The sequence below is a fragment of the Symsagittifera roscoffensis genome, chromosome 7, assembly GCF_963678635.1.
Source record: "Symsagittifera roscoffensis chromosome 7, txSymRosc1.1, whole genome shotgun sequence".
NCBI lineage: Eukaryota > Metazoa > Xenacoelomorpha > Acoela > Convolutidae > Symsagittifera > Symsagittifera roscoffensis.
This window is the reverse complement of record NC_087068.1, coordinates 15182737-15198008: the sequence shown is the minus strand read 5'-3', so window position 1 is coordinate 15198008 and position 15272 is coordinate 15182737. Positions and strand designations below refer to the sequence as shown.

Sequence of the window (15272 nt, the reverse complement as noted above, 5' to 3'; positions counted from 1 at the left end):
TTTGTGGCTGCGAAATCTGAAAATTAAACTCCATCTTCTAAATTAGAAGTCGATCACGTTTTTCTTGACCTTTACCCTTTCGCTGTTCGATAGTGGAGTTTGCCTTCCTTTTAACAAAGGAAATGAAGTGAACTTGAAAAAACTCATAATTCAAACCACGCAAATAAAATTGAGCCTGAACAAATTTTAAGAGTTCTAAAAAAAAGAAAAAATCATCTCGATCTATTTAAGAGTCTGAACTACGTTCATCGACTCTGACAAAAAAATCGAAACAAAAATCATATAATAAAAACTCATTTGAATTTTAGAGTCGCAAAATGGCGCTGAAAACACCAACAACTAAATTTACTCAAGTAAAACTACGATTGCATGGCTTAAATTAAGCATAAACACAGAGGCGAAGTTGCACTTCGCATAACCAAGCAAAAATATGACCGATAACGCTACTGGGAAAAACTGAATGAAAAAAAACCTTGAGTCTATAAAATTTCTCAAGTAACGCACTCCTATTATGAGTGTCCATAATTGCTAAGTGACGCAAGCCAATTATGACGCATTAGCAATACCAGACAATTTTAACAAAAAAGAATTTTACCAACTAACTTGCCTCAATTTATAGAGCGGACGCATTCTAGCTAGTATACCAAAAATTTCACTAAAACATCCGACCCTGCCCAGTTTCATACCCTCTTATTTTGCTGTGGGTCTCCTTCTTTACCTCTACGCTACAGATCCATGATACCTTGAAGCTAAAGTGCTATTTGTAATATAATAGTCTGTATTAATATCTTTAGCATTGGCTGTACTTCATAGCTGGTTATTGATCAAATGGAACACATGTTGTCGCAATAATATTAGCGTCGCAACAATATTTGAGACCAAGTTTGGACTTATTCGAATTCATAAACAGAACCAAAAACTTTACACCTGTTTTTTTTTCGATACTGGGATAACTTTTTGAAAAAAAACTGCAACACAGCCAAATACAAAGTTCCTCTCCGTTTTGAATGGTCAGAACAATAACCTTAAAGCTCATAACTCTTTCATAATTGGCTTATCGTAATAATTTTAAAGCTCATCACAATTATGACAAGCACTTCTTAGATAAAACACACCCAATTTGAGGCATGCTAATTCTATATTTCACTGAGAATTTTTTTTAAAACGAACTAATGTTGTTGTTTTTGAAGAGCAGAAACTGCCTGCATCTCAGCAAACGAACTCGAATTGAACTGAAAAGAATTCATTAAAAGTCAGACCTCGAAAAATTAACTTTGAGAGTGCAAAAAATTTTCGAGAAAAACAAACATCACGACCATGTAAGTTTCTTCACTTCGTTGACTTTTAAAAACACTCATTTCAACCATCTCATTTCAGCCAAGAAACTAAATTAGAAAAAAAATTTGCGTTCAGTTTTCTTTTTCATTAACAATCAATCTAAGACAGCGAGTAAAAACCTGCAAGAGATCCGTACCTGTGGTTGATGTTGTCGATGTACAATTCGACCAGGTCAAGTTCTCGGAGGAAGTTGTGTTCAGTGGTGAGTAGTTCGTGGATTGCACTCTGCTCCTGCACCGAGTACTTCTGCAGTCCCTTCACTAACCAGTCTGGCACTGTCTTGTCCCATCTGAAAAAAAAACAAAAAACAGTTCAAATAAGGGATCTAATTAACTATTCTCCTTGAGGCACCTAATTAAAAAATTCGACTGCTATAAAATGAAAAGACTAGCTCAATCATTAAGCTTGTGCATAATCTGTACTAGTAACGAATAACCTCCCTTGCAACAGGGGCATGTTAAACAGGATCCAAACTGAGGTAAAGTAACAACTTAACAATTCAAACTTTTCTAGAAAACTGATGAATTGGGTTAAATTGGGGTGTTAAGTTAAGACAATTATTCCAGCAGAGAAAAGGCTTGACATAAAACCGCAGTTGTGCCTTTGGTTAAAAACTACACACAATTTATTTTTTCATTGGGTAATGTTGCCTTATCCTCAGGCAACGCACATGAATCAACATTGCTCTCAAACAAAAGAACTCTTATCATACCTGGTCTCCATGTCCACCAGTTCTGGGAATTCTGGATTCAGGAAACTGGAGTTGGGTTCAATTAAAATTCCAGCCTTCTGTGCATTTATTGAATCCACGGCTGAAAACAAAGGGAGTAACTTATAAACAAAAAATAATAGTTTAAGATCAGTTTTGAGCCTAAACATTTTCAAGTAAGCGAAATGCGACATCATTTTTGAAAAGTTTCTCCGGGACTTTTGTCAGGTTATGTATGTGAGAAATTTTTTTAAATCACTTAAATCCTAAAAACGAAAACCCAATTTTGAAACTAGACGCCATTCGCCTTTTTACGCCATTTGGCGTTTTTTATTGGAGAATAGCAACTTGCCTGCCTTTTAGAATTAATGATTTGAAAAAAAACTTGAGCGTGAACAAATTTTGAGAATTTATCTGAAGAAAACGCGATCTTCATAAGTCTCTTCACTTCGTTCATTCGCATGTTAAAAACTTGACAAGCTTCACAGAACAAAGCTCAAAATATTAGACAGAAATGTTGTCTCATCAATTGCTTCAACTCACAGTCATTGATAGACTCTAGACTCTGTCGCATCTTCTCGTACCCCATTCCCAAAGTGAGGTCTGGGGTGCTCTTGGTGCGAATGGACCCAATTGAGTCCCTTTTGTCCAGCCCTCCTATCTTGTTGTTCCGCCCACTACTAGAGCTGGGTCTCAGACCAATAGAGAAGCCACTATAAAAATACAGAGCTAGAGCCAAAATGGATTCAAAGAATATGTTGTCCAAGCTAAAGATAAGGCAAAGAGAATTCAAAGAACCACTTTTAGTAAAATTGCCTGTCTAATTTACAAAAACTGTAGCAATTACCGTGTTGTAAAAACTACGTGACAACTTTTTCTATAGAAAATGTACACTTGTCTTTTGTGTTTTATATCGGAAGGCTTGATATAATGATCAGGCCTAAATCAATCTTCAAGAACGCTGTTTCTTGGTTAAAAAAGTGGAATTGTAGCTGTTTTTGGAATTGTAGGAGATAACTCGGATCTACTTACTAATCAGTATTCTTGTCAGCACACCCACCTTGTTTGAGAACGGTCTCCTTCCAATGTCGATGTGTTGGAGGAACTGCCAGTGAGCATGGAGATGGACCTGCCATGTTTGAATGATGCATGCGGGGTTGATGTGTAGGGTGAGTTTACTGTACTGCCTTGAGCAGAGTGGGGATGGGATGATGTGCTGTGGAAAGAGTGGTGGCTAGCTGACGTCATCGTGGAGTCGTCTAGTCCACCCGATGCTGGATTCCCCCCTACTGCCGAGTCTTTCTCGTCCTCTTCTAGGATCGAACTAAAACCAGCGCAATTTTCGTTTCAATTTTGTTCCGATCACTGGCACTGAGTTTGGCGCTGAGAAACTTTGTCTCCGGGTGTTTTGTAAAGCAAAATCAGGTACTGCACATCACCATTGGAATGGGTCCAGTGATATATCATGAATATTAAAGCCCTTTCAGTCGTGATTCGAACATTCAAAAACCACTTTAGTCTTATTTCGTGCAAATAAAGCGAGCCAGCAGGCCTATAATAAAGCGATCAGCTTTTATGGAAGCTGTGAAAATTCGTATTTTTACACCAGTAAAACTAATTTTCGAGATTTATTTAAGCGCCACCTTGAGAACAGAAAATTTAAGTCTTGATGTTGTTTTGTTTTGTTTTTCAATTCTCTTTTCGAGGAAAACTGTTGTCGAATATGCCTTTTTTTTACTATTGCAATCGAATATTCCTCGGTTAAGATATGCGCCACGAACAAAAACACAACACAATTTGAAAAAAAAATGATTGTGATCGGAACTTTTTTATGACTGTGATCGGAACCTTGTGTTTTGCTTTATCGACAGAAGGCATTATGACAACCATGACATAAAAACACTGACCCATTGTGCATGTGTTGCAGCTGTTCTAGAGAGTAGAGGTTGTTCGACTGTGTGACGAAGTTGAAATGCAAATGATTATTGTTGTTGTTATTTGTTGAAGAAGATGGGTCTGCACTGAGGTTGCTGAGACTCTTCGCACTGTGACCCGATGCACCGAGGAGTCCACTGTTGCCGCCGGAGTAGGAGTTGCGCCCACTTAGCCGACGCTTCGATCCGCCAACCGCCACGTTCAGCTAAACCGGGTAGGAAATGGTGAACAAAAGCCGGCCATTCAAGAACAAAAGTGGTAGTCTATCTTGAGTTAACAATGAAACAATTGAAAAAAATAGCATTCAATAAATAATCAGCACACAAATAAACCGATGTGTTGAGATTCAATCGTAACAGAAAACTTAAAAAACAATTAGGGCTCAAGACGATATAACTGCAAATAAACTAACATATAGTTTGTAATGTCGTGGAATACACGATAGAAACAAATCATATTAGGGGGTTTCTCTGTAATTTCATAATAGTTTAAGTCAAACTATTATCCGAGGAAATTAGTTACTTCCCCTGAATGTCTTTTCAAGCGTTCAAAAGGGATCAAATACTAGAAACGCACTTGAGTGTAAATAAGACTTAAGCTAAACAAAAACGCCAATGAGTTTATACAATTAAGCTGATGTACATTTTCAGCTAGCAGTTTAATTCAAAACTTTCTGTTTTACCAATTGGCAGTCCATTTGGCTTAACTTGACTCGCACAAGAGAACTCTGGATGCCTTTTAAGTACCTTTTGGTATGAAAAACTTTGACGGCCTTTTATTAGTAACAACAAGGGGCCGGTCGCTGATATATCTTTTGAAAGTAACTCAAACAATTTATATTTTTCAGCCAACATAACACCATGCACCAACTTAACGAACAAAAAAGGAATAATTTTTGCGTCTAGCCACAAGACGTGCGATCAACTTAAAACACTGCATACCATTTAGAATGATTTGCATTGATTGCATATCACAAATATATTTATTAATTGAATCATGTAATGTAATTTTACTTCTAAGACCACAAAATACGCACTCGCGGAAACGCTACATAACAGTTATCGGTAGGCTATAAAAAATGGTAAAACAACCTTTAAACAATAGATTACCAATAAACTCTATTGGCTTACAGAAGTGGTATTTTAATAAGTCTAGTGATATTAACCAAATGTTAGGCTGATACGAGCTTAGAAAGTATCTGACACGCCTCCCAATCCAAAAAATAATCGCCAAACTTGAAAACGGATTACAATAGCGACCATGACCGTGAAAAAATTTCAGGCCAACGCAACAATGTTTTCTGGAAAGACAGTGAGTCTGGATTTAGCAGTGAAGTGTTTTGAGTTGACAGCAAATTTCTCCTAGTAAGAAAAACTTGACTGTTTCAATTCAGCATGTTCTACAATAAACAGTGCACATATGTTGCATTTCGAGGATAGATGAAACTCAAATGAATAGAGCGAATGGTCAGCACAGCAGACCTTGGAGGAGACGCCACAAGGGATCAAATGGCAAGGACTGTCTTACCATACTGAGATTTAGAGTGAGCAACAGGTCACTGATACCAGGCACAATGCTACATGGATATGAAAAGAAAGTTAAGTTGGTGTATATGAAAAATATTTAAAAAACAGCACGAACAAAAAGCATGAACAAGAAAAGCTGGTTGCTGTGCAACTTGCTGGTTGCTGTGAAAGTTTCGACCACAATAAAAAAAAAGAACTTCAAAAAACTCTTTTTTTTCAACCTGTTTTTTGAAAAACATACGTTTTCTCTCTGCAAGTAAACTTTGTAATCAAATTTTCAAAACGCAAAAAAAAACATAAATTAAAAACATTTGTACAATTTTTGACAACGAAAAAATGACAATAATTATTTTTCTATGCATCGAGAATTAAAACTTGAAAGAAAATCAGAGCATATCTTGGAATATGCTAAAAATATAAAAATCTTTTCTGCCAAATTTTACCAGAAAAAAAAACAAATACTTAGGCGTTAAATTAAAATAAGTAAGAATTGGCCGCGTGATTTTTTAAGACCCACACAAACTTACAGATCAGACGAAAATCTTTTTCCTGAAAGTTAACTGATTTCATGATTTTGCATCATTCAAAAATCATGCACTTTTGAAAAGGCAAAAATAAAAGACACTCAAATAGGCAATAAAAAAGGCAAAAAATTTAATTTAACGCTATGATATTCTGAACTTACGTTCAAAATTCAGTAAAGACTTTTAATTAAAATTTTAATTAAAAATCAAAAAGGAAAAAATCAGTTAAAACAAAAGCGAATCTGCGCTTCGTAAACACTTGCGAGAACACAACCAAAAACAGGTCTAGAAAATGCAGTAAGAAGAAATGGAAATGGGCCTCGAATTTGCAAAAACTCGGATAGGTGTAGGATTCGATCTGCGACCTACTGCAATAAAGATATTTTGAGTCTCGCGCACTATCCACTCTGCCACGCAATCTTTACAACCAACACCGACAAACACTAGTCACGAATAAAGCAGCAAGATATGCTCATAAGTGGCAAAAGTGGCATCAAATACAAATAGACTCAATTTTGCATGTAACAAATTGAAAAGCATAAAGCCAAATAATGTATAAATTATGCATTTCAAAAAATTGATTGAGATATATTGAGTTAGTAAATTTCTGAATTCGAATTTTCATTTTTGTTATGTTATTTGAAACAAATCAATTCTTTCGGTTCATTTGAAGAGTTAAAAATGCATCAACCGTGGCAACTTATTACTATTCGAATGTCAAAGCCCATGGTATGAAAAAGCCGTAAAGGTGCCCCAAAAGAGGCAGCATTATTTGCGACTTAGGTTGGAAAAAAAGAAGGTTCGTACTATTACACTACACTTGCTTCTCAAGTGTAATGAACAGACAATATTCAGTTAAAGATTATATGAAAGATTATATTAAAGATATAGAAAAGATTCAATGAAACCAAGGCAACCAAAAAAAAGGATTTTTCCCTGAGCATTAAAAGTTTCAATTAAAAACAATTTGGCACTTTTTTCAAAAATCATTTACGATTGAATTGTCGTTTTTAAGAGTAACCCACTTTCGCAACACTGAATAAATAGGCCTCTTTTTCGTTCCAACGAAAATAAAAATACGAATCTATTTTTGAAAATTATTCACATTTCTTGGGGGATATGAGAGTTTAACTTTGAAAAGTGAAAGCAACAACCCCTTTCAGAACAAAATTGAAAACGTTTCCTGAAAAATAAGCATAACTAGTTGTAGTTCAAAATTACAAAAAAAGGCGAAGCTTCGCTGTGATGGATTCGATGCTATGACCAGGAGTTTTAGAGACCACCCCTGTCCTCGCATCTGCGCCACGGGCCCTTGTAATTTACTAACACAGACCACAAACAAAGCAGCTACATATGCTAATAAATTGATAATTCGATGCAGCAAACATGGCACCAAATACAGATAGACATAATTTTGCACCCAACAATTTGAACACAGAGGCGAAGCAGCGTTTCGCAAACACTTGCAAGAACACGAATCTATCAAGTGATAAAAGAAAAATTAGAAATAAACCTCGAAAACTCGGCTACGAGTCGGAATCGAATCTGCCACCTAGCCTATTTGAGTCTCATGCACTAACCACTCAGCCACGGTTGCTTCAACTGCCAAAAAACTCGCCACCATTAACGCAGCTTCATATGCTAAAAAATTGTCAATTCGATGCAGCAAAAAAGCAGAATTTTGCATTGGGTAGCATAAAACCAAATTATGTATAAATTATGCATTTCAAAACAATTGCGAGAGACTTTGAGATGAAAAATTTTAGAAATCGAGTTTTTTATCATTGTACTGCTGTTTGAATAAATACTTTTTTTCGGTTGATTTGATGAATTAAAAATGCATCAGCTGTGTTAACTTTTTAGTAATCAAATGTCAGAACACATGCTATCCAAAAGCTGTACAGGTGCCCCAAAAGTGGCACCAAAATTTTCGACTTAGGTTGAAAAAAAAGAAAGTTCGTACTAATACACTTTGCTTCGCATTTGTGAATATAACAAACTTAAGGCATCCACAATAACTTTATATTAAGCAAATTGGAATGATTAAAGCCAAATTATGGATAAAGGATGCATTTCAAAAAAAGTTGCGAGAAATTTTGAGTTGAAATTTCTGAAGTCGAGTTTTAATGATTATCAAGTTGTTTGAACCGATTAGCTATTAGCTTTTTTCGCCCATTTGATTAATTGAAAATGCATCAACTGTGTTAACTTATACCAATTGAATGTCACGGCACATGCTATCAAAAGCGCAATGTATAAATTATCAGAACTTTTAGAAACTTAAGTCTTTGATTCCCTAAATTTTGCTTAAGCAAATCCAAAAATTAAATTAACTCGTCTAAAACTAGGTTACTCCAGCTTAAATTAAGCATTAATAAGCCTGCTCGCTCGCCTTTATTCGCTTGAAAGTAGCCCAAAAATCAAAAATTTCAAGCTAGTTTTTCTCAACTTTCAAAACTATTCCAAATTTTTTTTAATGTCGTTTGAATCACAGCTGAAAAGGCTTTGATATGATAAATCACCCATTACGATGATTATTTTGCGAGGAAAACAAAAAACTACAACACACCCGAATACAAAGTTCCCCCCCATTTATCAAATAGTCGAATAAGTATAACATGAATCAACAGAAACGGTGAGGGGACAGTTAACAAACCCATCTGCGTTACAAAGCACTTCCCGTTTGCGAGAAAATTTGAGCTGGAAATTTCTGAATTCGAGTTTTAATGATTATCAAGTTGTTTGAACCGATTAGCTATTAGCTTTTTTCGCCCATTTGATTAATTAAAAATGCATCAACTGTGTTAACTTATACCAATTGAATGTCACGGCACATGCTATCAAAAGCGCAATGTATAAATTATGTATAAATTATGCATTTCAAAACAATTGCGAGAGACTTTGAGATGAAAAATTTTAGAAATCGAGTTTTTTATCATTGTACTGCTGTTTGAATAAATACTTTTTTTTCGGTTGATTTGATGAATTAAAAATGCATCAGATGTGTTAACTTTTTAGTAATCAAATGTCAGAACACATGCTATCCAAAAGCTGTACAGGTGCCCCAAAAGTGGCACCAACATTTTCGACATAGGTTGAAAAAAGAAAGTTCGTACTAATACACTTTGCTTCGCATTTGTGAATATAACAAACTTAAGGCATCCACACTAACTTTATATTAAGCAAATTGGAATGATTAAAGCCAAATTATGGATAAAGGATGCATTTCAAAAAAAGTTGCGAGAAATTTTGAGTTGGAAATTTCCGAATTCGAGTTTTAATGATTATCAAGTTGTTTGAACCGATTAGCTATTAGCTTTTTTCGCCCATTTGATTAATTGAAAATGCATCAACTGTGTTAACTTATACCAATTGAATGTCACGGCACATGCTATCAAAAGCGCAAATGTGCCACTAAAAATGGCACCAATATTTGCGACTTAGATTGAAATTAAGAAAGATTGCACTATTACACTACAATCGCTTAAGCTCACTAGAGCAATAATAACAAAAACTTAGGAAAAAAATTTGTCTGCTACTAAAACTTTGAACTGATGCACATAAATATTTCGAATCTTATATTCGTATTTTTTTCGTGCCATATCCGCTTTCTTTATTGGAGAGTGCAAGCTGCTTAGTTTTTAGTATTTGATTAGAGCAGAAATTTTCATGAGTTAAATCGACCTTCAAAAATTCTCTTTTCTCATTGTTAAGGGTATATATGCAAACGACAACAAGGCTAGCCACGTTTTTCAGCTTGGGGTGATAAATGCATCTGTATGAAAAACTAAAACTTGGGCATATGCGACAGTCATAGTCAAATAGGCAAATTAGACAAGTTTTTGTTGGATAACAAAAAAATCGCACAAAATAATTTTTAAAAAATCAAAACTTTTTGCAAAACTTTTTGAAACTTAAGTCTTTGATTCCCTAAATTTTGCTTAAGCAAATCCAAAAATTAAATTAACTCGTCTAAAACTAGGTTATTCCAGCTTAAATTAAGCATTAATAAGCCTGCTCGCTCGCCTTTATTCGCTTGAAAGTAGCCCAAAAATCAAAACTTTCAAGCTAGTTTTTCTCAACTTTAAAAATTATTCCAAATTTTTTTAATGTCGTTCAAATCACAACTGAACGGGCTTTGATATGATAAATCACCCATTACGATGATTATTTTGCGAGGAAAACAAAAAACTACAACACACCCGAATACAAAGTTCCTCCCCATTTATCAAATGGTCGAACAAGTATAACATGAATCAACAGAAACGGTGAGGGGACAGTTAACAAACCCATCTGCGTTACAAAGCACTTCCCGTTTTATCGAATAAAATACGAAATTGGAGATCTTCAAACAAAGTGAAAAATATGTGCGAAAACATTAAAACGTTGGAAAAAAAATGTCAAACATTGAATAAACATAAAGAAGCACATATATGTCATTGTTTAGCCAGGTTAGGGTCCAAATTCAGCTTTAAAAATTAAAATGATTGTTGAATCGCAGTCCCTATAAAACCAAATTAAATAACAAAAAAGTTCAGACGCATCCACCAAAATTTCAGAAACTCGCTAGTCCCAGTTACCCCTATTCAGTTTCAAAAACAAAACTTGAACTTGTTTACTTCACGGTTACTGCTTCTACTAAGTGTGTCCTATCTCCTGAAGCTTCTCTAAATTCTGTATAACATAGGGGTCGTCAAAAATATTTCGTTTACTACTGAAAACAGCCGAAGTTCGTAAACAAGCGTCTTCGCTACGTACAGAGTCGCTTCAAATTTTCTTATCAATGATTACCACTCAACTGAGTTAAAAAGTTCACTCTCCGTGCTGTTCACATGCATATAGAAGTAACAGATTGAAATTAACATTTAGTTGATTTTTTTTGTAGGTTCTCTAGCAATTGATGATGCTAAAAATGTTGCTTAGATAGTGCAAGTTAGACGCAATGTATAACGATAATGTAATGCCTAACCTTTTTATTTCTAATTGATCCACATTCTTCCCTCTCCACTGGTCCCCTGCACGCATCTTCATCATGAACTGCAACTCCACATTCTAAATTGGCAAAACAGCTGGACCTTCTATCTCCGCCATAAACTGGTCTAGACTGACAAAAATTATCAGAAGAACTTCTGATTATTGGTGCTGCTCGACTAGGTGAGTGGTTTGAACTATTAGAAGTACTCGTAACAGCAGGAGACCTTTTTCGATACAACGGAGCGAAATTCAAGCTGATATTTTCAATGCTTTAAATAGATTTTTGTTCATAAGACTATTAGCTTTCAAAAATGTGTGGTCAGACCGTATTGTTATAATATATTCCTTTCAACTTTTGTGCTGAAGGATTCTAAGATGTTCAACAACTACACAAACCTCTTAAAACAGCATCCTAATTGTACTTATATTTCTTCGGTTTCCGATTTCTCATTTGTTTGTTTGTTTTTTTTCCGACAAAAAGGGACAGTCAAAAGTACAAAAACATTTGTTTAATAGCAACAACCAGATGCAGGCGCGGATCTAGAAATTTCTCGAGGGTGTGAGGCGGATTTTGAAAATTTTATCAACCTTTTTTTCTAGGTCGACCAAATTGATTTTCTGAGATCTTCCGAATCACTTTAAAGACGGCGTTTTTAGGCACTATAGAAAATTGGCGTTTTTAGGCACTTTTTGGAAAACTTTGACCAAAAAAATCGCCGTTTTTTTTGGCGTGCGCTCCCCCCTCAAAATTAGTATATATTGGAGCCAAAGGCGCTTTTAGAAAATTTTTAGGGTCCGTCACTAAAAATGGATATCTCAAAATAGTACAAAGGTGGGACCCTTTGGGTCGACAGGAAGTCGAATCCCTGAGGGGAACAATCCGCCCCCCCCCCCTAAATCAGCTACTGACCAGATGTAAATATATCCCAGGGCGGTACGTATTTTGAAGTTTGAAAAAATCTTTGATTGAGAAAAATAAGCCGATAGAAAAATGATGCCGAAAAACAATTACCAGCAAACATTGCACTTGAAAAACAATTTTGACCACGCCCCTGTAATTTTTCAAAGTCGAACTAGTTTTAAAAGGGATGACCAAAATAGACTCTTTTTAGAATCTCAATAGCATTAGGTGGTGGTCAAGTGCGAGACGTCTCTTTCGTTGAAAACTTGGCTAGCTATCCGTGTTTTTGTTCGTTCCAAATTAGTCAAGGCGTTTTAATCAAAGCATGTATGAATTTCAGATAGAAAAATGTCAACAATGTCGGTGAAAAGTCGCGACAGCTTGAATTTCGCTCCCCACCTCTCATTCTCAGAAGAAAACGAAACTGAAGATTTCTCAGATTCGGTTCTCGTCCGAGGCGGCATTCGGATTTTATACTGACTCAAGCTTCTAAGGCTACCACTGCCTGGGCTGTTTGGCACAGGTGCAGGTACAGTTAGCAGTGCATCGGGATGACTGCTCCTTCGATCGAAAAACCGCTTAGTTGAAAAAAATTTACCAGGCATAATTTCTACAAATTATTATTCTGTGAAGCTAACATATCGACATTCGATAAAACTCTAATTCCATCTAATAACTTTGTAAGAAGTTGTCATGTCTTGTCAAGTACTCAATGCGTCATTTAATAAAAGAATCAAATAAATCAAACGCATAAAATTTCGGGTTTATTTAAAAGGAGTTATAAATAAATAAATATTTTTGATGATACGAAAAAAAGATGTCTTGTTTGACTCGAGAAGCACTCGAATATAACCAAAAAAAAAACAGCAACTATATTCAGTTATTGCAAAGCTTTCAGAACATCAAATAATGGTCAATATAACTTGATCAACTACACGTTTGAAGGCTGGGCAACAGCAATGCGTTCATTTTGTGCGGTTGTTTTGATGTGATCTAATACTCAAAGTTCAGCAATTGTAAGCCACGAAAAACATGCGAAGAAATTTAATATTCATAACAATGATTTGCTCAAAAGACTGGTCAAACTGAAGATACGAAAAACTAACTGCTGCGAAGTTAATTAAATAACGTACTTTTCTTTTTTCCGTATGAGCAATTTGCTCTCAGTCATTTAGTACAAGTTTGAAAGACTATTGCTTATCAACTATTGCAGTTTGAAAATTCTAGGAGGCTGAAGAGACCCGCCAATAAAAAGCCCCCTTCAGTTAAAATCAAAAAGCCTGAGTGGGTGCACCATTTCCATTTTGGGTCAAAAAGGCGCGCGATAAATCCAAATAAATTACTCGCCAATATTGCTTAAAAGGGTTTTCAAAGCATAAGAAAATTTAAGTCCAGATGCAAGTGTTCAGTCTTTAAGCCCGGAAGAAAGAAATTGTAAGACTCCTGGCATTGTTAATTAATACAGTTTTAGCACCGGGAACTTAGATGTATTTTTTGGGTCTTAGTGTCTGGATCATATATTGAACTTTTTGAGAAAACGAGAGATGCGCCGTGTTGCCAATACGCCAGATTTCAAAAATATATTATACCATAAAGCTATAAACTTATTTCGTTGTAAAAATCAAGCGCTTTCGAATATTGTGGCAATCTGTGATCGTCTTATTTTTCAGTAAGAATTGTCAAACATGGCCAAGCTACAGTTGGAAAAAAACTCATTGAACGCAAGGAAAAAAATGGACTTATTTCGAGATATTGGAACTATCCCTTGGAGATACTATGAACTTACAAAAAATAAGATTTTGCAATAAAAATTCTCGCAATCCATTCTTTCTATTAAACCCTACATCTCAGATTTGATAGGGTAAATTTTAGGAAAATTCAAGCTTATAACGAAACGGTCAAAAATTCAAATTTTTCGAAATGTTCAACTTTTTTTCTACAAAAAGTAGTTTGTGGCCGCTTAAGCAGAGAAGATTCCCAAAACAGGGTTTCTCGATTGAACACTTAACCATGTCGCAAGGTAGTTTTCGAAAACAGTCAACAAGTTTCAAAAAAATGGGATTTACCGCTTATGCAGGTAGGCTTTCAACAACCTATTGTTTCGATTAGATTGCACAAACGGTCAACAAGTTTCCATAAACGGTCAACAAGTTTCCACAAACGGTCAACAAATCAAAAAATTGTCTTTTCCAAGACCTTTTCGTGTAAAAAATTTGGGCGTAACCGCTTATGCAGAAGATTTTTGAGTAATTTGTAACTTCAATTGAACACATTTGAGAGCGTAGTTCTCGAGAAAAAATCAAAAACGGTCAAAAATAAAAATTTTGAGTTTCCGAGCGCCATAACTTGTTGCGTCACAGGAAATTAGGCGTAGTCGCACATGCAAAGGAGCATACCAAAACCCGTTTTTTGAATTGAGCCCAAAATATTAGATATTTGAAAGTAGTTTCGGAGAAAACTCCAAAATTAAACACAGAGCCTCACTTGGCAAACATTAGCGAGTACACGACAAAAGGAAGCCCTATAAAGTGCAATAATTAAAATTAAAAATATTCCTCGAATTAGCAAAAATTCGTCGACCTCTGAGATTCGAACATGAGACCTAGAGATTAAGAGTCTCACACACTAAGCCAAGGAAGCTTAATAGGTATCATTAACCACTCAGTTACAAATAAAGCAGAGAACAGATGCTATGTAATTTCCAATGCTACAGTGAAACTTCCAAATAAAAGAACACTTTTAATGAACACTTTTTTGCGAGTTAGGATAGAAAAAAAAGTTCGTAATAACACTAAGCTGTTCGCATGTGTAAAAAAAGGTCAAAACATCAAAAATTTAACTTTTCCGAAGGCGATAACTTTTTTGTGTTAGAATTTTGAGAGTAACAGCAAATGCAGGGGAGCTTACTACTCCCCGTTTTCTCTATTGAACCCACAGCCTCCAATTTGGGAGGTTAGTTTTCGAGAAAAGTCAAAAGAATAAAAAAAGGAAAAACAAAAAGTCACAAAATCAAAAATTTGACTAGTCTCGATTGGAATCCAACTTCTGGAATTTGTTGTCTCGAGTATGGGTATTATCACTGCACTGACATCACAGAAAACTCATTGAATTTATAAAGAAAACCGAAAACTTTTAATGAACAGAATGAAAATCAATTAAAAAAAGCAAAAAAATAGGCAAAACTTCTTGGAACTCAATTACTAGCCCGAAACCGGAAAACACTGGACCCAAATTTTGGTCAAAGATAAACTGAAGACCGACAAAGATTTTTTGACGCTCGGACAATTTTGCGCTTACAAAAAAAAGGTCCTGGCTTCGAACCATTGACATTCGCTTTTTAGGCAAATGTATTAGCTCTTCGCGAC

The 15272-nt window shown here is 35.3% G+C and overlaps 1 protein-coding gene across 1 annotated transcript in view; it reads right to left on the bottom strand.

The window, feature by feature from the left end:
- Nucleotides 1–15272, bottom strand: part of LOC134851451 (uncharacterized) — a 225330-nt gene that overhangs the window by 15133 nt on the left and 194925 nt on the right. Inside the window, exons 8-13 of the mRNA XM_063867550.1 lie at nt 11002–11084; nt 3955–4187; nt 3108–3371; nt 2591–2760; nt 2051–2150; nt 1475–1627 (exon numbers count right to left, since the gene is read on the bottom strand). Coding sequence (XP_063723620.1) covers nt 1475–1627; nt 2051–2150; nt 2591–2760; nt 3108–3371; nt 3955–4187; nt 11002–11084 — 1003 coding nt within the window. The remainder of the gene's footprint in view (nt 1–1474; nt 1628–2050; nt 2151–2590; nt 2761–3107; nt 3372–3954; nt 4188–11001; nt 11085–15272) is intronic.